Genomic DNA, 16,299 nt, shown 5'->3' on the forward strand with positions numbered 1-16,299 from the left:
TTCTTGTGCTGTGTGACCACAAAACTTTTTTGCAAGCATTCTTACTCCTAGATCAACGCCAAACCCTAAATTTAGCTTTGGTGCTGCCCATCCCCATTCTGCATTTTATCCTCTAATAATTGTAACACAAGAGCCAGTAGTGGTTAAAGGAACGAGAGATTGTAAGTTTGGGGCCAGTCCTCCTCTCTCAGCCCTAGGAAGAACGGAAGGCAATCACAAGCCACTTCTGCAAGTGTTGCCAAGAAAACTGCAGGGACTCGTTTAGGCAGTCACTAGGACCCAGACCGACTCAAAAAACCACAGCAGATTTTTAAAACTGTCGAGCATTGCCATCCCAAGCTCCACTTGTCAAAATAATAATCACAGGCTCTATTTCAGTTTGTACTGCAGGGCCAGTTTCAAATATGTTTCATGCAGTCATAAATCCCACGAAATAAAATCGGAATTGCCCGACGAAGCAGGAGGACTGACTCGAATATGGTTAGGCGGCTCTCCTCACGGTACGGAACGAGCTCTGAGAAGGGTAATCCCGCGAAGCTACGCTAAAGCCCGGATCTCCCCATCGCTTCCGGTATTATCTTCCTGGGTCAAAAATAACCCAAATATCCCGCCTTCTTTCGTGGCGACTGAGACACTCCATCCGCCGCTCTGTTCTCTCTCTCTCTCTATGGTGGAACTCTCTCCTTGACCCGCTCCCCAAGATGGCTGCCGCAGTCGTCGTTAGACGTTGCTTGCTTTGCGCCCCGGCGCCACTCTCAAGATGGCTTCCTCGCGTTCCCATGCCTTGCCTCTCCTAAGATGGCCGCCAGCCCCTCCTCTATTCCCTTCCTCTCCCTTCCCTTGTTTTGAATAAACTTTATTGGGAAGCTGGAAAAGAAAACCCCAGGAACCTGGGCCTTGCGGAGGCCTTTTCAGCGGCTGAAAAGCCCAGAGGGACTGCTTTGCTTCGTGAAGGCCTCGATCCCCGTCCTGGCGTTGTCGCTTCCGCCGGGGAGAAGGTGCCGGGATCTGGCGTGTGAATCAGCAGAGTCTCGCGTCCGCCTCCAGCTCCGGGGCAAGAAAGAAGGGGGAGATCTCTGATTTAAAAGAGGGAGAGCCCCAGACAAGACCCTGGGAGTAAGGGGGAGCTTGGATGGGAATTGGGGGAGGGAGGGAAACAATGATTTCGCTCTTTCGGGGAGAAGAAAATTCAGAGGTTGTCCTTGGAGAGCGAGGGAGCCGTAGCGCGCTTTGTCGGGGTTGAGGAAGAGCTGAGGGTCTCCCCGGGGACGACGTGGGAGAAGAAAGAGGGAAAGCAGGCTCTCCCAATTGCACGGAGGCTCCCCCAATTTGGGAGGAAGATCGGGGGCCCCCTCCCTTGTAAGGTTAAAGGAGCCTGCAAACTTCTGAACGGAGCGGGGAGGAGGAGCTGCAAGCCTGGGAAAATGTTTTGGAGGATTTCAGATTCTTAGGGAAAGCCCCTGAAACGTGAGGTTTGTCAGAGGCGGTTAAGAGGCGATCTGCCGAGGATACCAGTTGTTTGCTTGTTTGTTTGTTTATTTGTTTGTTTGTTTCTGGGCAAAGAAACCGGCCGGACTTCTGGGTCACAACTGCATTTTGCACAAAAGTTGGTGCCGGAGACGTGGATGCGTGTGCGTGAATGAAATTTTTAATCCCCATTTAACCCCAGCTGGGACAGGACTTTTCCTTCAGGCCTCGGCATGATAAGCCTCTCCAGCTTGCCCTAGCGGACAGTTTGATATTGTTTGATTCCTGAGGGTCTTCCTTTGCTTGAACTTGGAGCAGCCCCTTCCTCCACCATGGCCTCTGTCCCAGTGTATTGTCTCTGTCGCCTGCCCTACGATGTCACCCGCTTCATGATCGAGTGTGATGCTTGCCAGGACTGGTTCCATGGCAGGTGAGAAACAAATGCTGAGTGGAAATTGCTCTTTGCTGATCTTGGGCACTCTGAACTGCCTGAGCCTGTTTTCTCTTTGGGGTACTAGGTGTAATTGGAGGTTTTCCAGGGCATGGGCAACATAGGGCACTAAATCTTAGGGGGTGGCTGCTTTCAGAATCGTTTCGCTGGGTCAGACTAAGGTTTATCTAGCTGAAGATCACGTTGCAAAAAAGTGGGTGGTTAAACTCTTAAATGAAGCATGAAATATCTTCCTCTGTTGCTTGTCTCTTGTAATTAATGGTACCCTGTCTCTGCATTGGGAAGCTTGTAGAAGTCTGAGGCAACAAATGTTTACAGAGCCAGAGCATTAATCCATACAGATGTTTCTTCAGCAGCAGAACTTGGGTGCATAACTACCAGTAACATGAGTGAAACCAGAGGTAACAGATAAAGTTGGATTCCCAATTAACCAATGTTATAAAGAGTCAAGAAAGAAGGGAATTGTATCCCAGTAATTCTGCAAGGCTGGAGTTCATCATCATTGCCTTAAGCCCTAATAATGCCAATCACTTGGAGGGACTGAAGTAGGTTGTGCATTGCAACTTGTCGTAACCCAACCAAAGTCTTTTGAGTTGGTGCACTATAAAAACAGTGAAATAAATAAATTCCCTTGGGTAAACAGGCATTCATTGTGGTTGGAACTGACCTGCTCATAGATAAGCAGGATCAAAAGTTAAAGAAGTACACTACAGTTTTCAGCCTTTTTTTGTTGTGTTTCAACTCTACACCACTTCCTGTTCCTTTCTACCTCAGATAGCTTTTGTGTAGTGCTTTTATGCTGAAGATTACTTTTTGCTGAAGTTATTGCTGAATGATAGCTTTTACACTGGAAGATGTTCAAGTAGATCAGAGTGGATTTGCTACCAGGACAGTAGTTGGACTTCATAGGGGATTGCTTGATGCTTTTTTTTAAGCCCGAAGTATGGGTATTGGATCATGCTGGTTCGAATAGGAAAATGTTCCTTGGGCTGGATTAGAGACAGATCCCCCATCAAGCAAAGTGTGTATTCATTCCCTCTGGTGTCTTCCCCAGGCACCATCCCTATCTTTAGACTAGAAGCACTAGGCCTGCAGAACAGGTGTTCAGAATTCACCTACACCTCCTGTGATTCAGAGTTGTTTGTGATAGCATGCTGGATCTTTGCAGGGCTGTCATCCAGGCTAGACATTTCAGAAAAGGACATTTGGGTCTAACTTTTTAAAGTCAGTGTTGAGCAAGGTAAGCAATTTTCTTTCTCTCTTCAAGCTGCGTCGGAGTAGAAGAGGATGCGGCAGCTGACATTGACTTGTATCACTGCCCCAACTGTGAACTACTTCACGGACCATCTGTCAGTAAGTTATCATCCCTTTGTGTTTTATACTTGGATGAAGACAAAATAGGATATAAATAAGCATACTAGTGACTGCATGGTTGCTATTTCGTCACCAGTGCCAAAAAATATGGTGTATTGTACAAATTCCTGTGAATAAGAATTCAAAAAAAACATTCTTAGCTGAACAGAGTCTATCAGCTAAAGGAGACTGAAGAGAAGCTTTGTGACAACTTTGCACGGCTCCTCCCACATGCCTGGCCCAGCTTCCTTACCTTTATGGGCTGTTGTTCTACTGTTTATATTATTTTATGATGAGTAATAGGTACAGGACTTTTATGATGAGTAATAGCTACAGGAGTTTTACTTATATCTAAAATCATAAAAATTCTGTTCAGTCCAAGCCATTTCTACAACTTGTGTAAGTTAGGCACATTGAGCAAATGTGTGTAATCTGCCTCTGTGTGCATAATTTGTGTGTTTATTCATTCTAATTATATACATTGCATAATCTCTTTTTAATGCATTCATTGATTTAGGCAATTTGTTAGCTCAGCCCCAATAAGTAGAAATTTTCTATTAGAAAATTAGACGTAAAATTTTCTATTAGAAAATTAGACACAAAATTTTCTATTAGAAAATTAGACATAAATTTAGACATAAAAAACAAAATAAAAATACAGTCAAACCATATACTTTGTAACAGTCATGAATTACAAGACAGCCAAAGCCTATCAAGTTTATAAGCATAACATACAGAAGCAACCCTTCTGACTTCTGGAATTCCAGTAGATACTGATGATATTTTTCAAGCCTGCGTGCAATCATTAAGACTACAATTTTTTTAATGACAGTTATTTGTATCTATAAATCATCTTTTGGCAATCTGGCAGATGGTTATTGATATTGGGCAGGCTTATTTCTTCATCAGTTTTCTTGCCAGATTCTTCATAGGAGGTGGGAGCATTATGTTGGCTGCCTTGAGTTGAGCAAAATAGAGGTGGGATATCATCATCATCATCATCTCTGCACTGCTCTTGTTGAATTGCTCTTGTGCTTGTATATATTTTGATTCCCTCCCTCAGTGAAACGGCGCCGAGGAAATCCAAAACAGTCTGATTCCTCCATGAACAAAGAGGTTGGCAAGACAGTGAAGACTGGTAGCAGTCAATTCATCAAAGAACTTCGCAGCAGGACATTTCCTAGGTGAGAGTGTGCTTGATGGATTTTTTAGCCATTACAGAGAAAAAGAAAAAAAGGGCATTTCAAATAGCCATATTGTGGGATGACTGGTTGACTGGGGTTCTCTGAGCTTGGTTCTTTTCTTGCAAATGTTTCATTACCCGGCTAGGTAACATCTTCAGTGCTGCACCGAAGATGTTACTTAGCCGGGTAATGAAAGGTTTGCAAGAAAAGAACCAAGCTCAGAGAATCCCAAGGACTCCACAGTTCAACCCTGAGCTACACGTATTCACCTCTATTGGTGACTGGTTGATTTCTAGCTAAAGTGAAGCCTTTGTTTCAGGACATCAGGATAATTTTATTGTAAAACTGGTTCAAAAAGAATTCATCTGTCCTGATCAGGAATGGGCAATTGGTGTTACTCCACATATTTAATGAACTAGAACTCCCAGCAGCCTCCACTATTATCCTTCCTTTAGGAGGATGCTGGGAGCTGTAGTTCCACAACTTCTGAAATGCCTTGCCAAGATTTACTGATCTGTGTTCTCTAGGATAGCAACAATTGGCAGGGTGGAATTAATAAACTTGCTCAGCTATAATGTCAAGACTGCTTTTACTTTGATTAAGCAATTAAACACTTCTATTTCTCCAGTGCATTTTTTTTTCAAGCCTTCTTGCTTCTTCTTTATAATTAAGGTATGTGTTGAAAAAGGTTAAGGAGTGGCATTCTGTTAATTTGAGGGAAAAACATTTAAACAGTAGGTTTGGTTCATGGCCCATTTTGAGAGTCTGGAAAACAGGCTGCTTTTTGGTAAAATCCCCTTCTTTGCTATCTGAATTGCTCTGCTATTTATTGTCATTGTTTCCTCCAGCACCAGAATAGCTGTCTCTATGGGGAGACTCTTTGCAGCTGCTCACCCTTCTGCCCCACCTTGCAAGCAGCTGCATGGAGAGTCTCCAAAGAGATAGCCAAGCAGCTGCTGAAGGAAAAGAAATAAAAATAATTCTATTTCTCCCTCCATGATTTAAATAAAAAGCAAGTCAGTTTTTAAAGGATGCTGAATGTTCTAATGTGTACTGTATGCTGCTCCAAGATCTCAAATAATGAACCATGGTTTAAAAATGTTTTAAATAAAAATAAATGCTTTTATTTATAACTGCATTGGAACTTAGAGCAGTAGGAAATTAGACATAAAAAAGCAACTAAACAAAATAAAAATACAGTGAAACCATATGCTTTGCAGCAGTCATGAATTACAAGGCAACCAAAGTCTATCAAGTTTACAAGTGTAACATACAGAGTATGTGCATATTATGCAAAGCCATGGCAGAGGACAGCCTTCCCCAATACTGTACCCTCCATATTGCTTTGGTTCTTTCCTTCAGCTTAGGCCATTTTGGTTGGGGCATTCTGGGAACTGTAGTTTTAATGCATCTGGAGGGTACCAAATTGGGAAAGTCTCATATAGAGAACATCAATGCGTGGTCTTGGTTTGACTCTCCCTCCTCCTCCTCAGTGCGGATGAGGTGATCCTAAAGCCGAGTGGAACACAGCTGACTGTGGAGTTCCTGGAGGAGAACAGCTTCAGTGTGCCCCTCCTGGTCCTGAAGAAGGATGGCCTGGGCATGACCCTTCCTCCACCATCATTCAGTGTGCACGATGTGGAGCATTATGTTGGTGAGTACGAGGAGAGTGGGATGGCTGGCAAGCTGCCATGGTGATCAGAGAGAGATCTCTATTGCAAGGGCCAGCAATTTGAGGCTCTCTACATGCTTTGGAGGCCAGTTCCCATAGTTTTTTTCCCACTAGCTAGGTTGGAGGGAGCTGAAATCCAAAATATCTGCCTCCTACTGCTTTGTAGACTGTAGCTAGTGCCACAGGCTACAGAGAAAGCTAAAGGTCATTCCTTGCTAAAGCGATGTGAGTATTTTTCATTATTTTTTGTTTTATATAAAGAGAAGTATTATCTGGCATTAGTATTAGTCATTCACGAGATTGATGAAACAAATAAGGAGGAAAGTCATTCTGTCTTTCATCTCAGGCTGCTTAGATAGTTCTTCTCAGTCATCTTCTCTCACCGCATCTCAGCAAAGACTCTTCAGTTTGCAGAAAAAGTAAAGCTTAAGGAGGGGCGAGAACTGTAGTTTTGACTGAGCCACAATTTCTTGCAGTCATACCGTTGGGTTTGCAAGCACATCTGTTATTGTGGCTGTGCAGAGTCCTGCTGGATCAGGCCAGATACCTCTCTAGTCCAGCATTATCTGTTGCAGAGTGGCAAATGCATTTGGGAAGGTCACAAGCCCAGACTGGAGGGCAGTAGCCCCTTCTACAGTCATATCTCAGCAATCAGTATTTAAGGCATGGTGACTAGGATTCAGGAGGCAGCCATCAGTATTCATTGCCACTGATCCTAAATTTGTCCAGTCCCCTTTCAGAGCAATCCAAACTGGCTGCAATACCTACATCTGCTGACAGGTGAATCTCAAGTTTAACTAATGCTGTGTAAAAAACATTTTTCCTTCCCTTAGTCTTTTGGGGGATATTCTAGAGAGAGAGGCAGGAAAAATATGTCCATGATACTTGTGCTGTGCAAGATTTTTTGTACTGCTATATAGTATCCATTTACCCTCCTTCATTTCAAGTTAGAGAGACTTAATTTCTGTGATCTTTGGGGGGGGGGGTTATTCCATTCCCCTAATTATTGGGGTTGCCTTTTTTCTGCTCTTTTTCTAACTCTATAATATCCTTCTTAAGATCCAGTGATCAGGTGCAGTGTAACAAATTCAGTGCATCCCACTGGAGATATTCCAGGGTCGCCCTCAAATGTTCACCTCTCATTCCTTTTCATTTTTCTTTCTATTATCTGCAGATATAAAGATTTGTATCTGTAGATGTAGAAAGGTCAGGCTATCCTTTACTTGTCCACTAGAAGGAAATCTGTTCCCGCCTTTCGCTATTCTCACTGATGAGTGCAGAGGTCTTGGAAAGATTGACAAGGATATGAATGTTTCTTTCGTCTTATGAGTTATTAAACTGAGCTAAGAACTTATTATTTATAACTTCTGTACCTCACTTTTCCACAGGAATTTGTGCTCACAGTGTTTACCGAGCAAAAAAGACAATTATTTCCAAATAACAGGGTCAGAATGTCAGCACAGGAATGAAATAAGTTTTTTTACATGTTTTGTTTTTCGGCTACTGTTGACTAACAGTAGTCCTCAAATTCAGGCACGTGGTACTTATAGCTACTGAGTTGGTGCTGAAGTTTAATTCCCAGCTAATCAGCATGGACAATGATACGGATGCTAGAAGTTCTATTTCAACAACATCTGGACAGCCATAAGTTCCCCAATCTAGCTCCAAGTTGTGATCATGGGCTCAGTGAAATCCAGGCCTGAGAAAATGTTATATGGACCCTTCTCTCGGAGAGATGCTGGTCTTTTATCCGATTGATTACCGACACTTTGCTCAGAGAAAGCAGATGCTGGTTACCCTTGCCCTGTCCAGCTAGTTGCTAACTACTGTTCATTTTTCTCTCTTTCATAGAGATGAACAAGAGACTTTCAACCAATGGCAGCGGTTGTGTAGCTGTAGGTTAAGGGCCCCTTGAATCTCTGCAGAATTTTTTTACAATCCCTCAGTGGCTTGGTTCAAGCATTGTACTGAGCCATGGTTTGTTCTAATGATAGTTTGTTGAATAAGCTACAGGGCCTGGGTTCACACAGCTGCTAAGCCAAAACCAAACAAAACGCAGTACTTCTGGGCTTTCTCCACAAGTCAGTTCGCTTACCATTATTGATCTTCCTCTGGAGCGTGCAGTTCCCCAAAATTGTTGGGAACATTCCTTGAGCTTTCTTATTTTATGCAGGACGTCAAAAAGTGTATAAGGCTTCATTTTTGCTCAGCGACTCCTCAAACGTGGCATGGCTTATGGCAGATTAAGACAATCTAGTGCCCTCCAGACGCTTTGGACTCCAACTCCCATCAGCTCCAGCAAAGGGCAAGCAATTATGAGAGCTGTAGTTCAGAAAATCTAGACGACATCAGCTTGCCTGGCCTACTCTAAAGGAGACACAGAGTGTAGCATATTCTTCTATGTGACATGCCACCGTTCTCATGTTGCAAGCTGAAGTGCTGTTGTTCAGAGTGAATGCAGCTCCTGCGGGGGTCTTTGTAGGCTGGCTCTCCCTGAGAGTGGCCTGCCGACAGGCAGTCACTGTTGCATTCCATGTTATAATTTAGCTGCAGAGGATTTGTATTATAAAGGGTTTGGAAAGTGAAAGTCCCTGACTGAATTCTGAAAGTAAGAGTGGGTATGTGTGTAATAAGGAGGGGAGAGGGGTCCATCAGCCTTTGACAAAATGGCATTCTGGCCCTTGGCCATAAGTAGCAGTTGTTGCTGACCAAGGTGCTGGAGGAAAGTGGACCACTAGAGGGAGATGCTTGCACTACTGAGCTTCTGACGAGGGTGCTTGGTGCCCCATAATGTACTTCAGAGGTGTAACTCGGGGAAATACGGCTGTAGTGCGGCCTGCCATAACAGCTGCTGCTGCTGCTTCCTTCCGGCTGACTTGCTCAGCATGGGGCATATCTCTTTTTTAACAGGCACTGACAAGGAGATTGATGTCATTGATGTGACACGCCAAGCTGACCTCAAGATGCGTCTGGGTGACTTTGTCAGCTACTACTCCAGCAGCCGCAGAGAGAAAGTGCTCAATGTCATCAGTCTGGAATTTTCAGAGACCAGGTAAAAAGTACAGGGAAGTTGCAGGAAGAGTGCAAAGACGATCTAGTTATTTTTGTTCTGCACTCCGTCCCCATCCATGTTGGAGAACCTGTGTCTACAAGATCCCACATTTTGGCATCAGGGCGTATTATCTCCCTCCAGAATGGTTTTATTTGGCCTGAAGGGGCTACGGAGAAGTTCTCCACTTTGTCCCACCCCCAGATGGGGGGTGAAGGCCAGCGCTGGCTGACCATTCTGAGAGCTTCACTTATAACCTACTTGGAAGACACTGAGTTGTAGTTATGCCCTTTCTCACAAATGGACATTGTTTTTAGATGGAGATGTTTCTCCCTGCCCTATTTTCCTAGATGCAACAAGGGGGGACCACGGGCCTAAATATAGTAGCTTCTCCACCAGCCACCTGAAAGCTCTCTCAGGGGTCTTTTTGGAATGGGATAAGGTTGTTTATCTGCCTTTGCAATTTTTCAGGCTGTCTAATTTGGTGGAGACCCCAAAGATTGTGCGCAAGTTGTCCTGGGTGGAGAACCTGTGGCCAGGGGAGTCGGTCTTTGAGCGTCCCAGCGTGCAAAAGTACTGCCTGATGGGGGTGCGGGACAGCTATACGGACTTCCACATTGACTTTGGGGGCACCTCTGTCTGGTACCACGTCCTGCGGGTAAGAATCTGGGGCATGGGATAGAAGGAGGATCTTACGCTAAGCTCCAGAATTGGCAGAGTGCCTTGGTGATGCTGAATGTTTGAATGATCCCCCTCACTGCATCTTCTTTTTCAAGGTTTTCTCATGTAACAAAAGGAGAAAAGCAAGAGCAGTTGGAGTAGTAGAATAAAAATAAAATAAGATGCAAAGTTACACCCTGACGTGGTATAGTCCAGTCAGATCAGTTAGTGAATTTCCCCAGGGCAAGTGAGAACTAGGCAACACGGCACTCATTCTTGCCGCAGGAGTCCCAGATTGTTGGGGTGCAGCTGCCTTTCTTACAGCCAGTATGATTTTCTGCCATTGGTTTCTGACAAGGCTTCTTGTCAGAGAGTTCAGAGGAATTGTTTGGGGGTGTCAGTATGAAGAAAATATACTGAATCCACCGAAGAAGGAATGTTATCGTTTCAATTTACGGATTTCTCATGTTTTAAGAAGAGAGCCCAGTTGGTTTCAAGGCTAGAAACTGGAAGGCTGTGAGTTCCGGTCCTGCCTTAGGCACAAAGCCAGCTGGGGGACCTTGGGCCAGACACTCTCTCAGCCCTGGGAAGGAGGCAAGGGCAAACCGCTTCTGAAAAACCTTGCCAAGAAAACTGCAGGGACTTGTCCAGGCGATCGCCAGGAGTCAGCATGTTTTAAGAAAGGTTTCTGGGGATGATGGTGGCTGAAATCCAGCACATTTGGAGAGCGTAGTCCGAGGAAGGGTGCTATAAAGGATATCAGAAAGCAGTGGAGGAGTTATTTTTGGACTCTATTTGGAACAGGCCATGAAATGTTGATTTACATAAAATGTGTTTATGCCATGAAAAGATACATTTGGATGATAAGTGCAGAATCCAGCTTCTGGAAAGCCTCTCCTGTCATTTGCAAGCTAGTCCTTATGGCTTGGGAAATTTGACTGGAAAGTGTGTGAGTGACTCCTGCCTGAAGCAACTGTAGCCAGAAGCAAAGCAAAGCTAGAAAGCTGAACTTCAGCGCACGGTGTATCTTCGTGTCCCTCATTATAACCTGTTCAGAATACAGGAAGTTATGCAAATGTTCTTATTTAGCACAGCTCTTCTTTAGAACTCAGCTGTTCTTGGCCCAGACCTTCTGTTACTTTGGCATGCAGCGTGGTCTTTGATTTCCTTCATGTATAAAGAACACGGCCCTGAAAATAAGTTAACATGTAAAGAAGAAGAAAAAAGCAGCACCAACATTCATAAAAAATGGAATCTTGTCAAGGAAAGCTTGGTAAGGTATCGGGTAAGATTATCTGCAGGGCAACACAAGCCGCCTCAGGCAAGGAAGGTGGCCGGTGCCTCACTGGCACTTTTGTAATTCTGCTACTCTTCAAACGATGCCTCTGAAATGTGAGGCTAGCAGCATTTCTCCTGGCCTTAGAACAGCCTTGTTGCCTAACTGTCCATGTTACGTGCCCCCACGTAAAGATTGGTGCTTTCTGCCAAAGCGCCCAGTGTCTCTCTGCTTTAATGCATCGGTCTTTCCCATACTTACATGTGCCTTGTTCTCTCAGCTCTTATTGTTTTGGGAAAAGAGGGAGGAGGCTGTGTGTGGCAGTTTGCTCTGTGTCATTCCCCACAGGGAGAGAAGATCTTCTACCTGGTGCGTCCCACTGCGGCCAATCTGACGCTCTTTGAGGCGTGGAGCAGCTCCTCCAATCAGAATGAAATGTTCTTTGGAGACCAGGTGGATAGGTGCTATCGCTGTCCTGTCCGCCAGGGCCAGACCCTCTTCATACCGACAGGTAAGGACCCCTGAGAGCCAGGTTGACCATATTTCGTTCCCAGCTGTCTTCATTCCTCCTACTGTACTTCTTGGGTGTTTGATTTTCTCTTTTCTGGGGCACTGCTTCTTTTCCTGTGGCTTCCATTTTGTCTGATCATTGGTAGATCACTTTGGGAAAGGGCTATTTGTATGTAACGTTTGTTTGTTTGTTTGTTTGTTTGTTTATTTCTGAGATTTAGAGGCTGCCTGACCCCAAAATTACTCTGGGTGGCTTACATCAAGGAAAAAGAATAAAGAAAATGGGAAAAAACAGGAGGAAAACCCTGTGTGTCTGCACAAGCCCACTCCCTCTAACAAAAGCATCATCTGCTGGGCTCCACAAGCACCCTACCGCAAGGCCTGGGAGGGAGAGACATGGATCTCTGGAGGGATACCGTTCCAGGGGGCAGGCCCATGACAGAGAAGCCCTGCTCCCTGGTTGGCATTGGATGGTATCATTTGATTGAGGGGACCCAAACTGCCCTGACTCTGCCCAACGTTACTGGACGGGTAGAATCCTTGGGAGACAATAGCTGGGGCATGTAGAATACCAAATCCCTTAAGCCCTTTTTCCCCTTTGGCATTTCAGGCCGGAAGTCACTGTTTCCCCCTCTTTCCCAGCCAGTAAACGCTCTTGAGAAGCTAATCCCAAGCTGCTGTGACTTCCTTCCCATCTCTTGTTCTTCCAGGGTGGATCCATGCTGTTCTGACCCCTGTGGACTGCCTGGCCTTTGGGGGCAATTTTCTACACAGTCTGAACATTGAGATGCAGCTCAAGTAAGCTTGGCTGGGAGGGGTTGGCCACCATGCAGCATCTGGGGAACTACCGAGGGAAAAGCCAAAACTCAGGAGTGGAGGATGGAGGTCCCAGGTTCATTTTCTGACTTCCCCAAGTTATGGTTGGGAAAGATCCCTTTCTGAAAACCCCCTTGGAGAGTTGCACCTATTAATGTGGATGATACTGAACCAGAGAAGGCTACAATTTGGCCTGGCATAGGGTCATTTTTTGAAAAGATCCTGGATGTGGGAATAGAAACACTTGGAAGCATGGAACCAGAACATAGCTTCTGAGGGGGCACAGAGACCTACCAAACCTGATATAGGGTGAAGAATTAAGTGTCCGAATTGGTTTTTTTTTTTTTAAATGCTCGTGTTTCTAGCCCTTAGAGAATGCCTGATTAAATCTTAGTTGCCTGATGCAGTGCTGAGAAAAACCCAGAAGTAGGTCAGAGGAATGGGTGTTTAGTGCCTGGATAGTTTCTTATGGTTTCCCATGATTAGCAGCTGCTGACCAAACGATCTGAAGAGAGGAGTCTTGCAAATTAGCATTGGTTACAGAAGTGATGTCCTCTTTATGCAAGATGTTACATCCAGCCCTTCCTCCCTCCCTCCCTTCCTCCCTTCTCAGAGCTTATGAGATTGAAAAGCGCCTCAGCACAGCTGATCTCTTCAAATTCCCCAACTTTGAAACTATCTGCTGGTACGTCGGCAAACACCTCCTGGATATCTTCCGAGGTGGGTTTTGAGTCTGCCTGTTTCTAGTATCCTCCCTTCTCCCTGTGGCTCCTGAGAGTGGCCATCACTGATGTTCTCTTGCTCTTTCTCCTGGTAGGCCTTCGAGAGAACCGTAGGCACCCAGCTGCTTATTTGGTTCATGGGGCCAAAGCCCTCAATACAGCCTTCCGCTCCTGGACTAAAAAGGAGGTAAATGATTGAAAGAAGAACTGATTAGAGTATTTGGGCTGGGTAACAATCAGGGCCCAGAGGGTTTCCAACACTCCAGTCAGCAATCAAAAGGAGAATAAGACCTCCCTAGAAATAGAAGACTGATGTAGTGGGGAGAAATCTACAACATGCTAGCTTTCTACGTGCAGGGAATTACTGTTTGCACGCAAAAGCTTTCTGTCCTAGGAGCAGTCCAGGGTGGCTCTGTCACAGGCTGATGAGCTCAGTCATCCAGCCGGGAATTCTGAGAGTTGTGATTCAACCTATCCGGAGGCAGCAGACTGGGGAAAGCCATTGTGCTCTTCAGTGGTGTTTCAATCTAGCAGAGAAGGGTAGACTAGATATTATTCTTCCCAGGCCTTGGCTGAGCATGAAGAAGAAATTCCTGGGACGGTACGTCCAGCACAACTCATCAAAGACCTGGCCAAGGAGATCCGACTTGTGGAAGTGAGTATCGAGAGGCCTGGTAGTTTCCCTACTCTTCTGTTGAATGCACCTCTGTGGGAAGCAGAGTGCCGAAACGTATCTGGTGCACATTTTGCAACCAAACCCAGACAGATCCTGGTCTGGATTTTGTGGATAGATTAGTGTCTTGTGTAAAAGAAGACCGGCCAAGAATATTGTATCCTGCAACTCTGCTGCTTAAAACCACTGGTTTTCTACCCAGAAGATTTACTTGTGTGGCTCTGTTGTTTGAAACCGCAAGGTTGAGGGTTTGCGAAGAAGCTCTGCAGGCTGTTTGCTAGTCCCATTTTGCCCCTTGAAATCGACAGTTGTACCCTCCTACGAGTGACTCTAATGCCAGCCTCCTGGCAGGCGGGAATCCCTTCGGACAAAGCCATTCCCAAACTGCAAAGGAACAGCAGCCAAGGACATAAGGTGGAAAATGCTTAGTTCAGGGTTTGCTGATCTGCATATTAAGTGACCTGCAGGAAATAGTGGCACCTCACGTCATCCCCAGGCACAGAAGTCCCAAGGTTTACCGGTTTAGTCCCCGGTGTGCTCAGAGCAGCCATGGCAGAGACTGCAGCCTGGCTGTTTATACCACACCGTAGAGTAAATATTCTGGCCCCTCCTCAATGTGTCTCAGGGCTTGCCAGTTTGCTCTCTCTGTCCCAAAGGGGCACCAGACATCTGCAGCCTTTGTTTTTTTCTAACGGCTACCCTACTCACCCTAAATGACAAGGAATTCTATCCAGAGGAATCTGCTAAGAGTCTAGTAATATGTTTTGGCAAATTCTGAGCTTGCATAGGCGATACTCTGAGCATTTAGTTTTAGGTCCATAAAGTTGCAGGTTCCTTTTAGAAAAGCTCAAGCAACCTATCTTAAGAACCCCCTTTTTCACTTCCTGCTTTTGATCTCAGGGAGCCCTTTCCATCTGAGTTGATCAGTTGATCTTTATCTGTTGGCAGTATTTCTTGAGACACATTGTGTCTGGGGAGGAGCTGGAGCCTATCTCAGCAAGCCTTGCCCCCCCTCCCCGCAGCCCCCCAGGAGAATTGCAGCTGCGCTTCTGTGGTGGGAACCCAGCAGGGTTGGTGGCATCCAGTCCAAATTAGGGGTTGGTGATGCCTCCTTGGGGGTGTTTGTGCTCTTACTCCTCTAGGATATATTCCAGCAGAACATCGGGAAGACTGGCAGCCCATTCGGCCTGCAGAGAGTCACCCAGCCTGGTGCAGCAGCTGCCAAAAAGGGAGACCAGAGTCCCAAGGAGCCGGGCAAGAAAGGCAGCCGGAAGGATGCTGCGTCTGTCAAAGCCCTGGAACTAGAGTTGCTGCGCAAGTACAAGCGGCAGCAGATCCTGAAACACGCAGAGAGTCCTGGCCAGGAGGAGGTGAGGTGCCACTGGGGCTGCTGTGCATGCTACGTGGGGGCAGGGGTGGAGCGGAGGTGGTCCCACTGGGTGGATTCGGGGCCCGGTTGGGCAGCCCTTGGGCTTGTTAGCGGCTTATGATCTGTTCCTACCCCGTCTTGCCTCCCGTGATCTCAGCCCATGCCAGCAACACTCTTGTTTTCCTTGCCCAGTTTGACTTGCCCAGTTCCAGCCTGGATGATACAGATGGGGAACCTGACCTGACAGAGGAAGAGCTGTCCATGACGGTGGCCAATGGTCGAGGCACCAGGTTAGCGTCTAGAGACGTTCAGATGTTCAGGGGGGCAGAAAGCTGTAATATTTCAGTAATGCTGGCTTGCCCGATTCCTAGCCATCTGAGAGCCACTTTTTTCCAGCCTGCTAGAGATAGGCAACCAGAAGCTGAATCAGCCCTCAGCAGTATTCCAGAAGTGCCCTCCAGTGTGTGCACCCTCAGGGTCAGCAGGGCATGACATAGGAAGGGTTCATTTGGCAACATCAGTCTAGGAGTCTTCCACTTCTGCCCTCCAAGCAACTCCCTCCCCTTCATAAGCCATGTTGGTGAGCAGATGGCCCTGCTGAAAAGAAAGAGCTCTGCCAAAGCCTCCTTTGCTGTCGCAGTAGGGGAGATAATGAGAGCCTGGGAGTGAGCAGATTGGCAGGTGGTTACAGCCCAAGTGCGTTGCAAAAGATGGCCCACATTTAAACATTAGTTGCTGATCAGGATAATATGCAGTGACAAAATGTTGCACTTCACTAAGGTTAGACCTCATGCCTCTGTGGTACCATCTGGGAGAATCTTTTGTTTCTTTGAGTATATTTATGTTATTACCTCCCTTCCTTCCTCCAAGGAGATCAGGGCAGTGAGGAGGGTGCAAGTGTCCTTCTCCCTCCCCCCAGCAACTCTTCAGGGCTGAGAGAAAGGTGAGGCTGAACGATGACCAGTCTACACATAATGGCTGAGCAGGGATTTGCATTCTCCATTTATAGGCTAACCCAAACACCCCAGCTTTGGTAAGGCGACTCTTACAAGAAGGCATGTCAGTGTTTAAGGAAAAAAGTCCTTTCCCCTACCTTT

At 46.0% G+C, this 16,299-nt stretch overlaps 1 protein-coding gene across 5 annotated transcripts in view; it reads left to right on the plus strand.

The window, feature by feature from the left end:
- Positions 1–704: 704 nt before the first annotated feature.
- The window catches only part of PHF8 (PHD finger protein 8), a 28,734-nt gene continuing 13,139 nt past the window's right edge, over positions 705–16,299 (plus strand). The window contains exons 1-14 of one of the 5 annotated variants that reach the window (XM_007422191.4): positions 705–1,116; positions 1,564–1,897; positions 3,186–3,271; positions 4,335–4,455; positions 5,949–6,109; positions 9,038–9,179; positions 9,648–9,834; positions 11,461–11,623; positions 12,333–12,420; positions 13,052–13,158; positions 13,256–13,347; positions 13,726–13,815; positions 14,976–15,203; positions 15,395–15,492. In XM_007422191.4, the coding sequence (XP_007422253.1) occupies positions 1,800–1,897; positions 3,186–3,271; positions 4,335–4,455; positions 5,949–6,109; positions 9,038–9,179; positions 9,648–9,834; positions 11,461–11,623; positions 12,333–12,420; positions 13,052–13,158; positions 13,256–13,347; positions 13,726–13,815; positions 14,976–15,203; positions 15,395–15,492 (1,661 nt within the window). In that variant the 5' untranslated portion in view covers positions 705–1,116; positions 1,564–1,799. The other 4 variants (XM_025176749.2, XM_088137803.1, XM_007422192.4 and 1 more) reach the window with 4 other exon arrangements.

Source organism: Python bivittatus, unplaced genomic scaffold (assembly GCF_059951505.1).
Source record: "Python bivittatus isolate LINGU-HERP-01145 unplaced genomic scaffold, Pbiv_v1 ctg000220_np1212, whole genome shotgun sequence".
Lineage (NCBI taxonomy): Eukaryota > Metazoa > Chordata > Lepidosauria > Squamata > Pythonidae > Python > Python bivittatus.